General features: G+C 42.1%; 1 protein-coding gene and 1 long non-coding RNA gene across 2 annotated transcripts; both read right to left on the reverse strand.

Annotated features, from left to right (window-relative positions):
• Positions 1–880: 880 nt before the first annotated feature.
• On the reverse strand, positions 881–5,175 carry LOC112971235. The gene is made up of 4 exons (XR_003255277.1): positions 5,069–5,175; positions 4,874–4,962; positions 4,627–4,785; positions 881–4,278 (listed from the first exon to the last, which is right to left on the reverse strand). It is a non-coding gene; the product is annotated as an uncharacterized LOC112971235 (long non-coding RNA).
• Positions 5,176–6,928: 1,753 nt separating this feature from the next.
• LOC112971230 (39S ribosomal protein L23, mitochondrial-like) lies at positions 6,929–17,915 on the reverse strand. Its single transcript, XM_026076429.1, has 4 exons — positions 17,771–17,915; positions 17,161–17,243; positions 15,254–15,327; positions 6,929–7,291 (listed from the first exon to the last, which is right to left on the reverse strand). Exons 1-4 carry the CDS (start codon positions 17,833–17,835, stop codon positions 7,127–7,129), a joined length of 387 nt encoding a protein of 128 aa, XP_025932214.1. The 5' UTR covers positions 17,836–17,915; the 3' UTR covers positions 6,929–7,126.
• Positions 17,916–17,931: the final 16 nt, after the last annotated feature.

Genomic DNA, 17,931 nt, shown 5'->3' on the forward strand with positions numbered 1-17,931 from the left:
GCCAGCTGAAGTGAAGTAAGTAAGAACAGTGCACATCTCCACTCCCCCTCCATTAGCTGGATCTTCAGCTGGGTCACAATCACTGTTAAGCCCAGCTGGGGAAACTGAGGCATTCAGAAGTTAACTAAATCATCCAAAGCAACAAAATTCAGCAGCTGCAGGCTGCCACATAGCTTTGGAAAAGTCCCCTTTAAAAACTGAAATCCCTGGAATGATGGGCTGCATTTGGCTTGTCTGTGAGAGGATCTTACTGGCACAGAGAGAGATGAATTCACCTCAGTCTTCAGGGCCAGTTCATTCAGCAGGGTTATTGGGGAGGTGGTAAGAGAGAGCAGCACTGCTACGCATCTGGTTTCAAAGCAACCCACCAGGAGAGGTCCCGCGGTCTGGGAGGGGGCTCTGCAGTGTTAGATAACCACTCAGAATCTCCATACCAAGTCGAGGGGCTTCTCAGGCCTCCTGACACTTGCCCTGTTGAGATTTGTCTGATCAACCCTTAACAGCAGGACCAATCCAGTCCTTTGAAGTCCATGGCACAGCTACATCTACAAAAGCAGTAGCAACATCAGGCCCAAAGTGTGCTGGGCAAAGAAGCAAAAGAAACAGCCCACAAACTCTTTCAGCTCTGTTTCAAAAGGCTTGGAAAGTTCCTCCCCTTCTCTTCCCCAAGCCCCTTCCATAAAAGCTTTGCATGCAGAGCAGTGTCTCTTGGGTCCCTCATTCTCTTGAGCAAAGTAAACAGACCTCCCGTGCAGCGACAAATGAACAACAAACAAACAGAGGGGGAAGAAAAAAAAATCCTCACTGCCAACTTGGAGGGTTTTTTCAGTATGTTTAATTTTTCAAAAAAATAAGAATGTGCAAGCTATGCCCCCAGGGTGACCCTGCACAAAGCTTTCTGGCAGCTCCGTCATTCTCCAGTCCCCCCTCGCACCACCACAGCCACCCCATCTTTCCCCATGCTCTTCCCCTGACTCATTCGTGCACATACGGAGCCCTACGAATCCTGGCACCCGGACGTCTTTTTCTTTTTCAAGCGTGCCAAAACAAGCTAAGCTCCTAAATCCCTTTTAGAATCTGGCCTTGTGTGGAAATCTGTTTGCTTCCATCCTATGTTTATTTTCTTTTGTTTTCAGGTTCGTTAGCCCAAGGGCAAATGTTGTTCCTAGCACCATTTTTTTTTTTTGGTATTTATCTTTCAATCAAGTGTTCCTCCTTGCAGGGATAAACAGGATGTTTAGAGACTCTGGGTATGACGACCAGTCTTTGACAGCTGTTGTGACACACCACACACTGGGTTTGCCATGTGTGCAAGCATTGGCACAGCTCAGCCTGCAGCAGTCTCTATTTGTGGAGATTGACTGTATGACCTAAGAGGCCTTCTGCAGCTCTACATTTTCAGCACAGGCTCATGGGAAAAGCACCACATGATCCAGAAAGATTCCCTGGTTTCTCCCTCCATTTATGAGAATAACACTTGCTCACACCACAGATGTTCCCTTTCTAGTCTACTCATTTCACTTCTCTAGCTGCACCCTTGCTTGCTACACTAAATTGTGCTCTGCCTCTCAGAAATCTTTCTTTCTCAGGTATACACACAGACAACAGTTAAGATGCTTCTAAATCACACTGAATCAATAGAGTGAGTTTCCCAAGCCTTTTTTAGGAAAGGAAGTTTTCCAAGCCTTGAATTGCTATCATTGGTCTTGTCCAACTCCTAAACCATGAACTTTGGACAATGAAACATAGATAACATTAACTAATTGCCAGATCTCAAGTAAGACCTACCTACCTAGAATACTTGGTGGCCTCAAGATGCTTTCTAAAGCACGAGGCACCACAGAGGAAAATTCAGTGCCTAATTCTGGGCTCTGCATTCCTCTACAAATGCAGTGGTGGCATCTCTTACCTCTTGTTTTGAATCCAGTTGACAATTCAAAATTCTAATTTATTTCCATTCACAGCATTTACAAACAGCTGAAGGCAGAAAAGGACAAGAGACTGATAATCCATTATGTTTTGTAATAAAAGCAATTACTTTTACACCAGGACCTAGTTACCGTCCCCTCGGCCTATGGTATAAATGATTATAGGGTATCTCCTGAATTCTGCAAGTTGGGTGTGTCAGCAACAGCAGCACACACTTTGATAAGCCACACTATACACAAAGAGCTACATTCTGTCTAAACAGCCATAAATCACTCTAAAAGGAATGGTTCAACTAGGATGTCATCCTAGCTACTCTAAAAACTTCTGCATTTAAAGAAAATAATATTTACAAAAATTACCTCCCCTTTCTACAAACATATGATTCCTAAACAGCAACACTCAGTTTTCCCTATTACAACCACTTTAAGCAATTCACAGGTCAGATGACATGTTGCTGACTTTCATACTGCTTGGGTCCAGCTTATTCAAGGAAATTCACTTCACTCAGCCATGCTTGTCAAGTTTAAGCCTTGAAACCCATTCCAGGTAACGTTCAACCACAGGCTTCTGGCCTACGCACAGAACCTATGGCATGAAATTTTATGATCTGTGTCATTCAGGAGGTCAGAAGAGATTATCACAATGTTCCTTTTTAGCCATGGTACCTATGAGCCTTGGCATATAAGCCACCCTGGAAAGCCCTTCTCAAACAACTGTTTTAAATTGGACTCTGAGCAGTCCTTGAACTCTACTTCAGGAGAAAGCAGCACTGTCAAGATAACAGTATTTTACAGCTTTCAGTCCTTCTAGCAAAAATAGTGCTTGCTTTGTGCACCTCTCCCGGTTTCACACGCTAAGCAGACGTCCTGTATCCAACCCTTACCACTCTCTGCAAGTCATTCCACAAACACTCCACAGCTGAAGAAACAATTGTCTATCCTACGATCTAAAAACTGAAATATGGAAAATGATTTTCGGGGGGGGAGGGGGGGGCTTTGATATAATTGGAATGACCCAGATGGATCAGAAATTCCCCAGCCATGAACAGAGTTTCCACAGCAAGACCACCTTGGATAAAGTAAGCAAAATTTTCCCACTGTTTCATTCATTCAGAAGTGCTAGTGCTACTCAGCAATGGATCAGACCATTGAATGCCTCTTTCTGTCACAAGATGCGTAATTCAGGAGTCCCAGTAGGGGGGAAAGCATCGGAAGCTCTGGATTACCCATTCTCAGACACATTCAGTCATGGAAGTGAGCCATTTACCCTCTGTGTGACTTGACTTTCCTGTGTAGAGAGCAAGGATATTTGCTAATTGGATTAGAATATGCCTCCTTTGGGATTCATCAAAGTAGCGCAAGGGACTATTTACTTCTTTCCCATCTTTTAGTCCATTTAGCCTTTTCTCTTCTCTTGATCACCAAGTAGTATAACAAAGAGGGAATGATGCACAGGACAATAAAGATAGACATTGATCTGCAGGAAATACTTAACATCTTTGACATAGGGGGGGCTTATACAGAGAAGATGAAGCTACTGCAGCTTTGTGACTAACCACTTGTCAGCTGAGCTGCACTATATGCCTTCCTACTTCAAAGTAACCGTGAAGACAATCATTTTCATCCTTTGAGGTCATGTAGCATAGCTCAGGTGATAAGTGGTTACAAGACACAGTAAATTTGTCACCTGCACACTCCCACACATTCTTGTGTGATCCACTTCAACCAATAACAAGCCTACCATTAGCTTCCAAGCAGAAGCTACAGCACAAAACCCATTTCGAAGTTGCAATGTTAGGAGAGCCACTTTACAGAGCCACTTGACTCTCTTTGCAATTCAGTTTGGTTTGTTTTAAAAAACAGTAAATAAAAGCAAACAAAAAAGCAATCACAGGTTCCCTCTGAAGTGTACTGGTATTGCTGAGACGCTGCCCATCGTAGCTGAATGCGCGCCTCCACCAGAGTGGCCTACGCAATCAATTGCGCATCCGCTGACTGTTCCAGCACATTACTCTCTTTGGGAGGCTGTACACATTCAGAGGAGAACGAAACTGTGTTCCACGTCTCCACTGCATGTCAGGGAAGCCAGCAGCTGCAGAGCTGTGCATGCCAAGCGCGGGACATGGTTTCTTCCTGCTGTGTCCAGCACACAGAAAGAACATCAGCCTCTTCAACCAAGTCATTACTTTGCTCCTTGGAGAAGTTATTCACGCATACATCCAAATTCTTGGCCCACAGGTAAGGCTGCTGATACAGCCAAGGACAGCTCGACACCTCTCTGATAGCAGGACTAGATGCAACCTCACAGGTCCTACTGATCCTTTGCATCACACAAAAACTCCAGGATGTGCTGGAATGAGCACAATTTCGTGTACAGAACTATGTAATTCTGAGTGCTTGTCCTAGCTTCATCACTCATTTGCTGTACTTCTCTGGTATGTGATACAAATTTTGCCTTCATATTCAAGTATTATCTCCATTATTTTCTAGCCTACCTGTGCAGTTTGGGGGATGGGATTTGTGAAGTACTGTATCATACTAAGCATCCAAAGCCATTGGCACTTCCTCAGAAATGCTGGCCAGCAGTGGACTGGGAAGGACTTGACATCTTTTTTTATCCCATTTCCACGGCAATCAGGGGCATTAAAGCAAAATAATGGTGGGTGAGGGGCTCTGAATTTTCTTTTTTTAATCTTACCTTAATTTCACAGGAATACTATTTGAGAAGCATCTGGTAATGTAAGTTCTCTTAAGGAGCTTGAGTATCTGCCAGAATTTGGTCGCTGCAGCTTCGTATAGATACGGGTATACTCATCTCTATTTCTTCCCTTTTGTGCCATTCCAGACAGAAACCTGCCTTGAACATGAGCTAGAAATTAATCATCCATGGAGAAATCACAGAGTAGCAAAACATGGTAGACCTGCCCTGGGCTTTTGATACTCACTCAGCCTAGAACATACTTGGGACTGCAAATAAACTCCTCTCAGCATGGGTCCTCAATGCCAGTACAGGAGCTGGTGACTCCAACCTCTCCTGAGGACCATAACAGGGAAGGCAGAGAGGCTGATGGTTAATATATCCCTTTCTGTTACACCTAACACACAGAATACAGCCTCACTTATCCAGAACTATCACATACCTGTCTGCTTGCTTGCTTAAGGCTGACCAACCAGTTAGGAAGATATATGGCAGCACTAGATGAATTCTTTTCATTTATCTTCACCATGGAGAAGATGGAGTTACCTATATTGGAGGCCACCACAAAGGAAAGTGAAGAAAAAATAGCAAACTCCATAACATTATATTGTAGGAGCAAAGTCCCAGTCCCAGTATGGATCAACTCCATACCCAGCCCCAATATGGATCAAGTCCACATTTAGCTGGCAGCTTGAGAGACAGTCTCCTTAAAAGAGAGCTGCGTATATCAGAGAGGAAACCCTTTTATCTAGACAAATTCGGTCTTCCTACTTTAAAACTGCAGGCCAGTTCTTGGTTTAACCTTAAGTTTCACGTGTCACTACAAAACTCCGGAAGTGTTAGCTTTGCAGACATGCCAAACATAAAAACTGTTTTCAGTGAACTCAGTATTTTTCCACATCTACTATTGCAGCTCTGTCAGCAGCATGGGACTAGCAAATCCTGCCTTGTCTCCCTCATCTCTGAGGGCATCTCTCTGTTTAAGCACCAGCTGACTTACGCAGATCATCTGCATGATCCCTCTTGGAAGTTGGACAAAGAGTGGGGTGAGAGAGTCACTGGACTTGTAAGCAACAAACCACAGAAGAAGATGGACTGAAGAAGGGAAGTAGCAGGAGGAAACAAGCAACTAATGAACAGAAGAGGGTGCCTAAAATCCTCCTTAGATTGCTTCTCTGGGGAACAGCTGTTTCCTTGTAAACATCTTGCTAGCTGTCCAAACAAGAAGTTCAGACACAGAACAATAAAGGAGAGCACCCGGGTAGAAGTGTTCAAGGCAAGGGTTCATTCACTACCCTGCCAATTGCTAAGTGGCAGAACTCAAAAGGCAGGGAAACTTTAGCTATACATTTAACCCTGCATGTGTTGGCATCATAGCTAATGGCCTGCAGAAATACATCCTTCTCTTTATCTGTGGTAAAGTCCTTCCTAGCCCTCACTTTTTCCACCGTTTCTGACACACCAGCAGAGCATATTACTTGACAAAGGGAAAGAGAAATAATCCTCATCAAAATGAGGAGAAACAGCAGCAGAGCTAGGCAAATGAAAAACCTGAATACAGCAGCCCTGAAGGCCTAGAACAGTTCTACCACTGCAGCGACATCAGCAACCTAAAAGTGGAGGGAGTTACACCAGAAAAAGTAAAAAGAGTCTTTTCACTAGTCCTGAGCCCAAAACAGTCTACACTGGCAGAAGCATTTTTATGCCAATACAACTGTGTCTACACAGGACTCTTGCCAGCTCTGCAAGGTAGCTGCGGGTTGGGGGGGGGGAATACTATCACAGCTATGCCAGTAAATGTTCCTAGGGCAGGCCAGCCACCTGCATTGCACAACAGCAAGCAGAGACAGTGCACCACATTTGTCCATTCTTTGAAGCTTTTCTGAATCAAATGCACACATGCATGGCTGCAAGGCTATCCAACAGGCCCCCTCTCCAAGATGCCACACAACCATCAACAAAGGAGTGAAATCAGATCAAACATACATCCCTAAGGAAAGGGGGTCACTTTGGAAGCAAGGCAATTCACAAAATAGTAGGACATCATACCTGACAATACGTACACCTATGTTCTGAGCCTACAGTCTACTTTTCTGCAACTTCTTGTCCACCTCTGGTTGTCCTACCTTGCCTTTTATACGTTCTGTTCAACACAAACCACACTTATCCTGGTAACTATAACGTCTCCTACTTTACTCAAATTACCTAAAGAAGCAGGAAGAGGATAAGCAAAATGACACAGTCAGAAACAACAACAAGCAATTCCACATTTCAGAAACAGTCCACAAGTTCACAGGAAAGATCTGATGCAGTCGGATTTATTTTACCTTTTTATTTCTTTTGGGCCATTTTGTTGTAGTCGTGCACAAATAGCCAGGTAAAAAGACACGCTAACAAGGGCTGCTCAAAAATAAACCCTTGGTCATTACAAGAAGAGAAGAGTGCAAGTTCTGCTGATTAAAATCCCTCTGAGCCTAAAAAAGGCAGCTGACTTGTTGCATCAAAGTCCAAACCAATCAGGGACTCCGCCTCGTCTGGGGTCACCTCTCTGCCTCTGCGCCTCTTCCTCGAGATATTTATTCTTGAAGTCATCAAAAGAGCGAGCTTCTGGGGTTTGTTCTTTTTCTGGAAATAGGTTGGGAAACTGAAAAGTTTGTCCTTGGCCCTAAAGAGAAAACAAATGGTCAAACACACATTCCAGCCTTTCTGCAGTAGCTATGATGCATACACCTAAAACTACAACGAAAGACCACCCTGAAGTTTCAGCTGGTGCAAAATGTTATGTACTTCTCACCTCTCGAGACCTCTCCCCCCTCCCGCCCCACCTCCAAGACACACATAGAGCCCTCCCCCCCAATATCCTAACTTTAAGCCTCTTCCCTTCTGTGTGCGAATTAAGACACTGGCATCGTTCTTTAAAGAATGAATGTGAATGATCAGGAGATGGACACTTCTTACGATATTCAACTTTGAACCAGCCCCAAGATGTTGTACTGAGTCATACAGTAAAAGCAAGACCAGTGAAATAAGTGATTCTGTTAAAGTAACACCATCAGGGAAATGCATGGTGGCGGGGGCAGGGAGGCACTGATTATGTTAATACTTAGAATATGGGTAGTGGTTACAGTTGTTTAGATCTCATCTAAGTAAAAGAGAGACTATAGTTCAGTCCTAGCAGCTGTCATTATAGGGGATAATGTGGGAATACAGAATAACGGATATCAGAGGTCTGTTATCAACAGGAATAAAAACTAGAGTGTAAAACAATTACAGTGGGAACAATCTGTCTAATACATCAGTGATGAGATTAAAGTGATTACATCTGCATCAGTCATTCTGCCTAACAGACAAGTCATTTTAGTACAACATCATCATCAGATCTATGTCTCCCACTTGGAAAATAAACATTTGCTTGGTCTCTGGTTTTTATCTAACAGCAGGAAACCATTATTCTGTGGAAATGTTCTATCCCATTAACATTATCTACTTTCTTTTTAAGTGGTGTTTGCACTAAGCACAACTTCATTAAACTCAACAGCATCAGCCCTTCCATTTCTTTCCATTCAGTATGCAACTTTGCATAATAAAACACTTAACTGTTAGGGACCACTTAATAATTATTCTCCAAAACACTTACAAACCTTAGCATACATGAACTTCTTCAGCAGAATACTGCACAGAGAAATCTCAACAAAAGCATTTATTTGCCTCAGACGGAAACAGTTTTTGCAAATCACCCATTCTTTATACTTGTGCTGTAAATATAACCAAACCAGAGGCCTAGTTATGAAATGGTTGCACAAAGGAGATCAAATGAGTCTTCCACAACATGGCTATCTACAGTATATTTTGGAACCAGAAATGTGACATAATTAAATCTGAATAAACTGTCACCATATCCTTGATCCAGCTGAACGTGTGTTGTGATTCATTCAGCCGTATATGTCCAACATGGCAATTTACAGGTGTGAAAGTATCCAAATCTCAAGCATATACTTTGGAAAGAAAAAACATGATTTATCCCAGTTGAGCTTATCCAGACTAGAATCTAGGAAATATCAACTCATACACAGCAATGCTCCAGTTGTTTTTGTAGCGCATACTTCTTGGGGGTTTCCTAAGAGCCTGACCATACTATAAAAACAACAAGGGAGCTGCTGTGTACATTGCTCTTTCCTAGATTCTAGCCTGGATAAGCTCAACTGGAACAAATCATGGTTTTTCCTTTCCACAGTGTACTCTCTGGGGTTTAAATTCTTTTGTACTTTTAAATTACCAACAGGTATGCTTACCACAGCTGTCCTGTGACAATTAAAGCATAGTTGCATTTTGAGGCACAGAACCAGGTCTTAATGTCCTTGAACAGTCCCAAAGCTGTAGCCTACTGAAACTTCCAGCAGTAGGAATAAGCACCTTGGCCTTGAGGCCAAGGGCTGCCCAAGACTTTAGCATACAAAAGCATTTGGAAAATAATTTGTTTACATTACAAGAAATTACTATTTTAACTGCACTGCAAGCAGGTCACTCAGCCCAATGGTACCTACAGCACAGGCAAGGCCAATTCTAAGGACTCATCCACTCTGGAAAGGAAGCCATTTTAGCTAAGAAATCAGAAGACACTTCAGGCTAACATGGTAGGCACACCACCTACGCTGAAAGTTTGAGAACTATTTATATTGGTAACAGTGTAGTAAGTAGCTGTTCTTATGCAGCACTTCCACTCGGGTATGTTTCCAGCACCGACGCACTTCCCATATTGTAGATTGAAGGAAAGCGGTCCCTAAAGCATACGAAGAACATCCATGGTAATTCACTGAGAATTGCAAAACAGTTTTTATTAAAAGAAAAAAAAAAAGAAAGAAAAAAAGATATGCACAGAGGCCGTAGTGAAACCAGACGAACCTTTCAGCTGTTTATCAAAATGCTCGCAGTTCCCATTTCAAGGCTGGTGAAAGTCAAATATTGAGCTGAAAATGTCAATTTGTATCTGGAGTATTTTAATAAATAAAAATCAGCACAGACACGTTGGCTCTTTCCAGATCTTGTTTTGTGAAGAAATTCTGATTTTGGCTGGCAGCCAGACACTATTTGAAACAGCCAAGACATTACACCCTGAGAACTGAAGGTTGATAAATCTTAAGTAACAATACTATGCAGTAATACTACACTGTAAAACTCTAGAGTGATGAAAACTGTATGAAAAATAGCTGTTGTGCATGCTCAGTAGCTAGTTTTCAAAAGAAGCCTGTATCTTGGGTATTTCAAAATTTCAAAAATACCAAGAGCATCAACTTACATAAAGGGCTGAGTCCATCCAGGCATATTTACGTTCAGTGCATCTTCAATATGATGCCAGAGGCTACCAAAGTTCTAGCTCACATGTCACCTTCTCAAAAAAATGTCTACCAAAGGGATGGATGGATCATCGCTCCGTCATGTAGTGCTGTTCAAAATATTATACTTTTTTCCTTTGTAAAAGTCTTCCATTCTATAAAGTATCCATTAGACAGCTATGCGAAAAATGCATCCTTAGAATGAAATCCTAATTGGGATAAAGTGAACAACTAAATTTCTAACAAGTTCAACAGAATGAGGGTTTTATCTAGTTTCTAGACTGCTAGAACATGAACTGCTAGCATATTCAATCAGAAAGCAAAAATGTGGCTTATTCCTAATCCTGACATTGTTCCCCGTGTTACCTTTTGCAAGCCATTTAACCAAGGTCTTCCCTTTAAATTTTGAAGATAATAAACTGAAATGGGCTCTAAAAACGCTAAGGTTTGACCTTCTTTTAGAACTTTCGGCAGCCCAATTACCTTAGTTAGGAGCACAGAGGCAGGGGGAGAAGACAAGAATACCCTCCTACCTGACACAGCTCTGCCAAAAGAAAAMCCTCTAGAAAAGGCAAATAAATTGCTAAAGAAATCATTCTGCTTGTATAATTTAATCTACCTTGGAACTGGATTCTGCACTGTTAGCAAAAGAACTTTTCCACCCACGTGAGGTGGTACACTGACAAATTTTGGAGTTTTTCAGGACAAGCTCTACCACCAAGTCCTCTTGTATATAAACAGCCCTCATAATGCTTTAAAGAATAAATAAATAAAAAGGAAAAAAGCAAACTATGAAGAAGTTGTTACAAAGGGTATTTTACTGTTGGCATAAAAATAAAGGCAATGTGATGATTTTATGCACTGCTATCCTGGAATTAGGGTCTTCCCAGAGACTTCTCTTTTTGCTGCAAATTCTAAGGTTATATACAAGCGAGATGCGTGGTTCAGTGTTTAGACTGTAGAAAAGGGCACCACTTCTACTCCTGCCCACATCTAATCCGTGTTTCAGCATTATCCAAAGGTAAAATTGATTTATACACTAGGTCTCACGAAGATTCATTTCTTAAATACTAACATTCTTCAACATGGAAAGTGACCTAAGCACCAAGCAAATATTTTCAGCTTACATTTCAAGTCTTTTTGGTTATTTAGGGTGGAGACACACCTTTTTCTCAGAGTCTACAGAAGGAGTTACCACATCAAGTGGTACAAATTGCCTTCATTCATTTTAATGGGAGGTTAAGTGACCATAATTAGGCCTATGAAGTCAAGTGTTAACCTTTCCACTGCTAAGCCTCATGTCAGAAAATTGCAAGAAGGATTATCCAGCACAAACGCACTTATACTCTTCTGACCTTTGCATCCCTTGGAAAGTTTAGGAATGGAAGGTCAGCACAGATATTATTGTGTAGGAATGACGCAGCAAACACTGGTCATGTAAACAACTGTGAGGTCTTCTGATTATTTAGATAATTGAAGCACTTACTACTGTCCTTCAGAATTAGGAGAAAAGTGATGTTTATAGTGTCGTTAACCAAAAAATGTTGGACTCCCAACAGTGTGGGATTTGGTCCAGCAGTAGCAGCAAATGCAGCTAAGTTTAATAATCCAATGCATTTGAACAATTCTCCGACCATCTCTGTGGTAATATCTGATGGTAAAATAACAAGTATGGCAAAACAGCATAGAAAGCAACTTTAAAATCCACATGGTAATGCCACAGCATACAGAGAATCCAATTTTCCTCTGAATTCATTAGATGCAAGATGAAAATTGCTGTCACATCTAATGTGCAAATGGGTTAATTACAATGAATGTACAGGACACTAGCCAGGGTTTGAGGAGAAAGCATTTGCAAAAATGCTCCCACTTGTGCCATCATTCATGTGGCTAAATAGGTGTTAGTCCTAATGTTGACAAGGTCAGACTGCTTTTTACAGCCATCTCCATTAGATTTCTCAAAACAGGTTTAATTAAAAATAGGTCTGGATTCCAGAGGCTTGTCTACACTTGGGCTCCCACGGGTGCTAACACCTGTTGAGCTAAACCAGTGAGAACACTGAAGGAGGAGGAGGGTATGTTGTTGTTTTTTTTTAATTTCCCTGATGTTGATGCAACTGTAAAGTTTCCCACTGGATTTTTTTTTTTTTTTWAATATAACAGTAGGATAATCATAACTTTATCAGAGTAAAGAGAAAGGTTGCTGTATGATATTCATTTAAGCTACTTGGCAAAGATACACCGCTTTGATTTTAATTAAGAAAACAAAACAGTGTAAAAAAGAAGCGTTTGAAAGCAATGGCCATGAGTCTATAACTTAAACCTTTCTCACCACATTCCAAAAAGGGAAAAAAAGGTAGGCAGGCTCTGGAATGGCAAGATATTGTTGATCCACAGCCTTCTATGATTTGAGGTATTTTTTTAATGTGAAAATATTATGCTTGGACTGATCATTTATTTGTCCAGTTACAGCCTGAGAATAAAGTAAACAGCTCTGAATCTCCAAGAAATAGTATTTGGAAAAGAAAGGACAACAATTCTTACATGTGGAACAGCTGGGGACTAATCTGATTCTTAAGGGTATACCAACTATGACTTCATACATCTTTCACCTTTAAGACACTTGCAGTAAGTTAATAGACATATATGTTGCGTGGGGACACATAAGATGATGTTTTATGAAGCAGGCAAGCGTAACTAGTCATGAGAATATACTCAACTTCATTCAGGTAAACCACAACAGAGCAGCTAGCAAGTCACACTAGGAAGAGCAATACTTCCACCTAGTGGGCAACAGGAAGATCAACCCAAGAGCTTCCATAAACAAGAACTTATTTTTCCAGTCATAAGCATTTTTAACTTGAAACTGGATTAATGAGAGAAAACACAGCTGGTAAAAATGGTGGGAAAGCCCAACCACTCTGACTCATGGCAGATGCTAAATAATTCTCATGAAAATAGGATTTTACAGTGGTTACCAAAGACTTCCCTAAATTAGGCAGATATTAACAATGGACTGCACAGGGCCTGTGTTGGCCAGAATCAAACCATGAATGAGACTGAAGGCAAAACCTTCAGTTTCAGAACTGACACTGGGTTTCTGGCCTCACCCACTGTTTAAAGTTGATATGAACACATAACTGGGAGCTCAGTGTCTGAGACACCAGAACTAGTGATGAAAGGCAAAAAACAAAAGAAAAAAAAATAGAAAGGTCTAAATGTTAAAGGAGTTAACAGATAACAGCAACAACAAAAAGAACAAAGAGACCAGGAATGAAGTGAAGCGAGGATGCACAGATCCAGCTTCACCCAACAGAGTCCAGAAACTGCTGAGGATTCCCTTACATTAGACGCTGTACAGCAAACACCAAAAGGCAGGCCTGGCCCCCATCCACGGGACAGCTGGAAAGCATGACATTCTTAAAAAACTTGTCTAAAGGATGGCACCATGGGACATGACAGTGCTGTACAGGGTGACATGCTGTCTTACGTAGCAGGAGAAGTCCTCAGTCACAGTATCACAAGGCTCTGTGCAGGCTAATTTGCCCAAGCAGACAAAATGAGAGGCTGGAGGAATTAAAAGAGCTACTGCTGTCTGACTGCTTTCAGTACCAAGCTAGTTTAGGTAATCCTCCACTCCAGGGACACTGCAAAGCTATCCACAAGGTGGTGGTAACTGTTGCAGGTTCAGATGTTTGATCTGGAGTGAATGTGCAAAAATGCTGCCTTAAATGTGTGACTTGCTCCATGAAACAGCATCATTTTGCTTCCGGCTCCTTCCCCCTGCATTTGTCTGTGGATTGCAGATTACCTCCTTCTCAGTGCAGCAGACAACATTAAATACAGCAAAATAAAATCTGAAAACTGACCAAGGCTCAGTAAAGATGCGTGTCTGCTTCAATCCTGGGAAAGGAGTCTCTAAGAATAAAAATGTCACCAGCAAGAGGCCATGACAATGGAAAGTGCCTGCAATTACCTACTAACCAACAACACTCAGAGAAGGCAACTTATGGCTAGCAGATATAAAACTATTCCTTGCATTCATTTCCTCAGCTGTGTTCTCAATCAATTATTTTTACCTGATGTCTCACAGACAAAAACCTACACCCAGACAACAGCCTTCCCTCCATCAGGGGAGAAGTTCCCCCCTGCCCAGAGCACAGACCCTGTCTTCCTTGAAGAGGTGTGTGTTTTTCCATCAATATAGCCATTGTAAGGCAAAATCTTCGTGGAGAGGAGGTTAGCTTTAACTTCAGCATAGTAAACCAAGGTTAGGCCTGATCTAAATATAAATGTTACTTTCTATTAACAGGGTATTTTACACTGTTCCTTCAAAGATAAAGGCTGTCTAGTGAAATACGCTGTCCCCACTTTTCTTTCCATCCCCTCCTCAAAAGGGGCTAAGAGAAAAACTTCCAAGCTCATTTAAACTCTGCAAAAATAGGAAATGCCAGATTTCYAATTGTCTGTACATCTTTAATTTGATCCCAAGTGCATATGAATTCTTATGTAGTCTTTAAACTGCAAGACCATGCAATGTTTCTCCCCACACAGATTCCTTGTATGGAGTAACACTGACGTTGCATTGCCAACAGCAATTTTAAATTTACAATTTTGTAACATAAATAGCACTCCTTTAATGCAATTTCTGTATATGAAGGGGGGTTTTTTTGGTTGGTTGGGTTTCTTTTTTATGTGGGGATAGGTAAGCCCAAAAGAAGTCTAAACTGTAATATGCTCCTGTTATGAAAGAAAGTTGTAAGAACATTAAGCTTCTTTTCCACTGGGCAACCAACACACATTTTAGAACCCAGCTTAGCCACAAAGCACACTTGCTAGACATGACTTAAAGCTCTCCAAGGAATATGCCTTAGTCCTCTCCAAGATCCAAAGAGCTTTAATAAAAAGTTCTCCACCCTTACACTATATTCTTTCACTTACTGGACATTTCAGCAATCAACCACACAAGTGGTGAACCTTCCAGCACACTGAGTACAGGGTCAGCCTGAAACTTACTGGCAAAGCAGCACCATATGACATCAGACCATAACTTACATATAGGCCTCAAACAAAATGGGACTTGAAAACTAAAGATTTATTTGAATTTGCTTTTTATACTAAGTCATTTAAATCAGTAAATCTCTTTTTACAGTCTGGCAGGTTTTAACGATGATGCCTTTATTAGAGGATTGGCAGAAATATGCAGCCAACTGGACAGTTCACTGAACATTACTTCTAGCTTGGCAGATTAACAGTCCCTTCCTCTACTCCAGCAAGCACCCATGTTAACTCACCAGCTGTACATAGGCGACCTTGTAATCCGGCTTCTTCACCCTCTGATTCTTGTGGTTCCTCCTGTTGTGTGCACCTGCACAAACGGAGAGAGTCCCACCATTACTTTTCAGAACTTCCAAGTTCCCCAAAGCACAACCAAGCTGACGGGGGGTCTTCATTAGTTTTGATTTACCATTAAGAGGAATATTCTTTCTTCAGTACTAACACAGAAACCCCTTGCAGTAGTATCGCAACTACTAAAACATACTGAAATTGGTAAATACTACTCTCCTCACTTACAGGTGGCGAACTGGGGCATCACCACACTCAGGCTGCTGAGAGCAGCTGTGGCTACCCAGTCACATAGGAAGTTTGCAACGGAGCAAGGAGGCAGGTCTCCCAAGTAGGGGGGGCAGAAGTAATAAACTGTCCTCCCTATATCAACTGCTTTGGGGACATAAGGAGGAAATGCCCGCTAAACAGCTACAAACACGTCACCTCTTACTGCCCAGCTAATGTTCTAGAGCATGATCTACTGTTTTACTGTTTGTCTGTCAGGAAATTACACTCTACATCCAAAAAAACCAAAGCATTTTGACTTTCAGCACGTATGCTGGTCACTGCCGAACCCTAAGTTCAATTTATTCCCTGCATGTTAGACAGACATTAAAGCTCTCAAATTATTATGCTTTCTCACCCCTTTCTCCTTTTATCCTGTGTATATATATTCCACCGCCACTTCTAATAGCAGTGGCGGACAAAATGGCTAAAAGGACAAGCACAAATATTTTCCAGTGCTGTTTAGAACTACAAGTGCTTGATATTAAGGCTTCATTTAATTTTATTTTTTCACATAAGCATATTGCAGATACTTTCGTTTTCTTTTCTTTCTTTTACATGTTCTGAGTTTTAAAACCATCTCTTAAAGCTTTAATTTTTCTTTCATTCCTATTTTCCTCTATTCCAGCTTTTTCCTCGATCCTTTTTTTAAATCCATCCCTACTGCTACCATTTTTAAATGCATCAACCAGTTCCTTTGCTAGAACCAGCGCACAAAAAAGAAAAATCCAGCCATCGAAGATGTTCTAAACAAAAAATCACGTTTCATTTGATTAACGGTGCCCAGTGATCAAAAAGGAAATGACATAAAAAATATCTTTCCAACTTTGCACTGCATCCAAACTCAGGAAGAATTAATATGTGGAGATGAACATATATATAATTTTTATTCTGTTCAGTTAGAGTGGTCTGCCTGCTCCACCTGGGGTTCAGAATAACTTAAAACAAATGGTAGGGGGGATGCTTGGGTTATTATGGGGCGGTGGTGTGGGGAGGGATGAGTGGAAGTGGCAGGTCTGTAGCAGCCGAGCAATAACTACAAGTGTTGAAAAACTGAAAATTTAAGATGTTTTTCCAATTTTATCTACTGGTCTAATAGAACATTTTACTTCTCTCTACATCTTTGCTTTTTGTTAAACCATAACACATCCTCGAGGTGCTTCCTGGGTAATCTCAGATGACAGTCATAGGCTTTCTTTTTTTAAATAAATTTAATTATTAATTTTATTAAAACACTTGAAGACAGTTCCTGTTGAAGTGAGATACCCATTGGTCTTCAGAGAGAAATGGTCCCAACTACAAAAGCATACTGCAGAAACTAGATAAAAATCAAGGTTTTAAGGCTTTTCAAACTCAGGTTTTTCTTTATAAAACTGAACTTATGTTATAATCTAATCAGATCATTCAAATATGCAGCAGCGTATATTTGCTTTACAGAACAAATAAATCACCGAGTTGGTAAATGTCACCAGGTAAGTACCTGGAACCAAAGTACAATGAAATCTAAYGCAGCTTTTGATAGCAAAAGTCTCTTCAGGACATGCAGGGAAGCTGTAGCCATCCCTCCAGATTACTCAACTGCACTTACCATGCTGTATCCTGGTCCTCACTGCCACTACTGGCACATTGTATATTTTTTCAAGGTAATTCTTGATATCCACTTTTGTCATTCTAGGCAAAGGGAAAACATTTGGGGGAAAGGAGAGAAAGAAAAACATTAAGTATTTAACTAAAATCTAAGCAGAGCCAGAGTATTTATAGTCTAGTTGGTGGGCTGGAATAAATGTGTCTTCTCCTTTTGACCAAGGCAGCTTTACTGCACAAAAATATAAACTCAACACAGATCGCGTGCTGCCAGAGCAGGTTATAGTCTAGAAGGCGTAAGAGCGCTAAGGGCTTTACTTTCTGCAACCTCAGCAGCGAGGGCCCCCGCGCTGGCAGAAGCTGCGGGAGCTGCGTGCCCGCCCGGCTCAGGCAGCCTGCCGACTTTCCGGACGAGTAGCTCCTACTCGCTGCAGGCCCCCGCGGGGCGAACGCCCGGACACGGCCCCACTTCCCCGGGTGACCTTCCCCACGGCTCCCCCCCCCAGCCCCTGGGGGGGAGGGGGGGGGCAGGCAGCGGCAGGGACCAAGGAGCGGTTAAAAAACAAGCCCGGCACGCCCGCCCTCGGCACCCGGCGCGGGCCGGCCGCACTCACTCCATGGAGACGCGGAACTGCGCCGTGTCCGCCGGCTGCGGCACGCCGGGCCGCACCGCCGCCATGAAGAAGTCGGGCCGGAACAGGCGCAGCTGGGGGCCGCCGGGCTGGAACAGCGGGTACCTGCGGGGAGACACCGAGCCGCTGCCTCATCGCCGCCC

Source organism: Apteryx rowi, unplaced genomic scaffold, assembly GCF_003343035.1.
Source record: "Apteryx rowi isolate R43461 unplaced genomic scaffold, aptRow1 scaffold_430, whole genome shotgun sequence".
In the NCBI taxonomy this organism is placed as follows: domain Eukaryota; kingdom Metazoa; phylum Chordata; class Aves; order Apterygiformes; family Apterygidae; genus Apteryx; species Apteryx rowi.

Bases quoted from the DNA above. Each gene is read 5' to 3' on its own strand.
- LOC112971230 (XM_026076429.1), bottom strand. From the start codon at position 17,835: ATGGCGGCGGTGCGGCCCGGCGTGCCGCAGCCGGCGGACACGGCGCAG. The intron at 17,244-17,770 runs GTGAGTGCGGCC...CCCTTTGCCTAG, and splicing joins CAGTTCCGCGTCTCCATGGA to AATGACAAAAGTGGATATCA. The intron at 7,292-15,253 runs GTGAGTTAACAT...TTTTCTCTTTAG, and splicing joins AGGTCGCCTATGTACAGCTG to GGCCAAGGACAAACTTTTCA.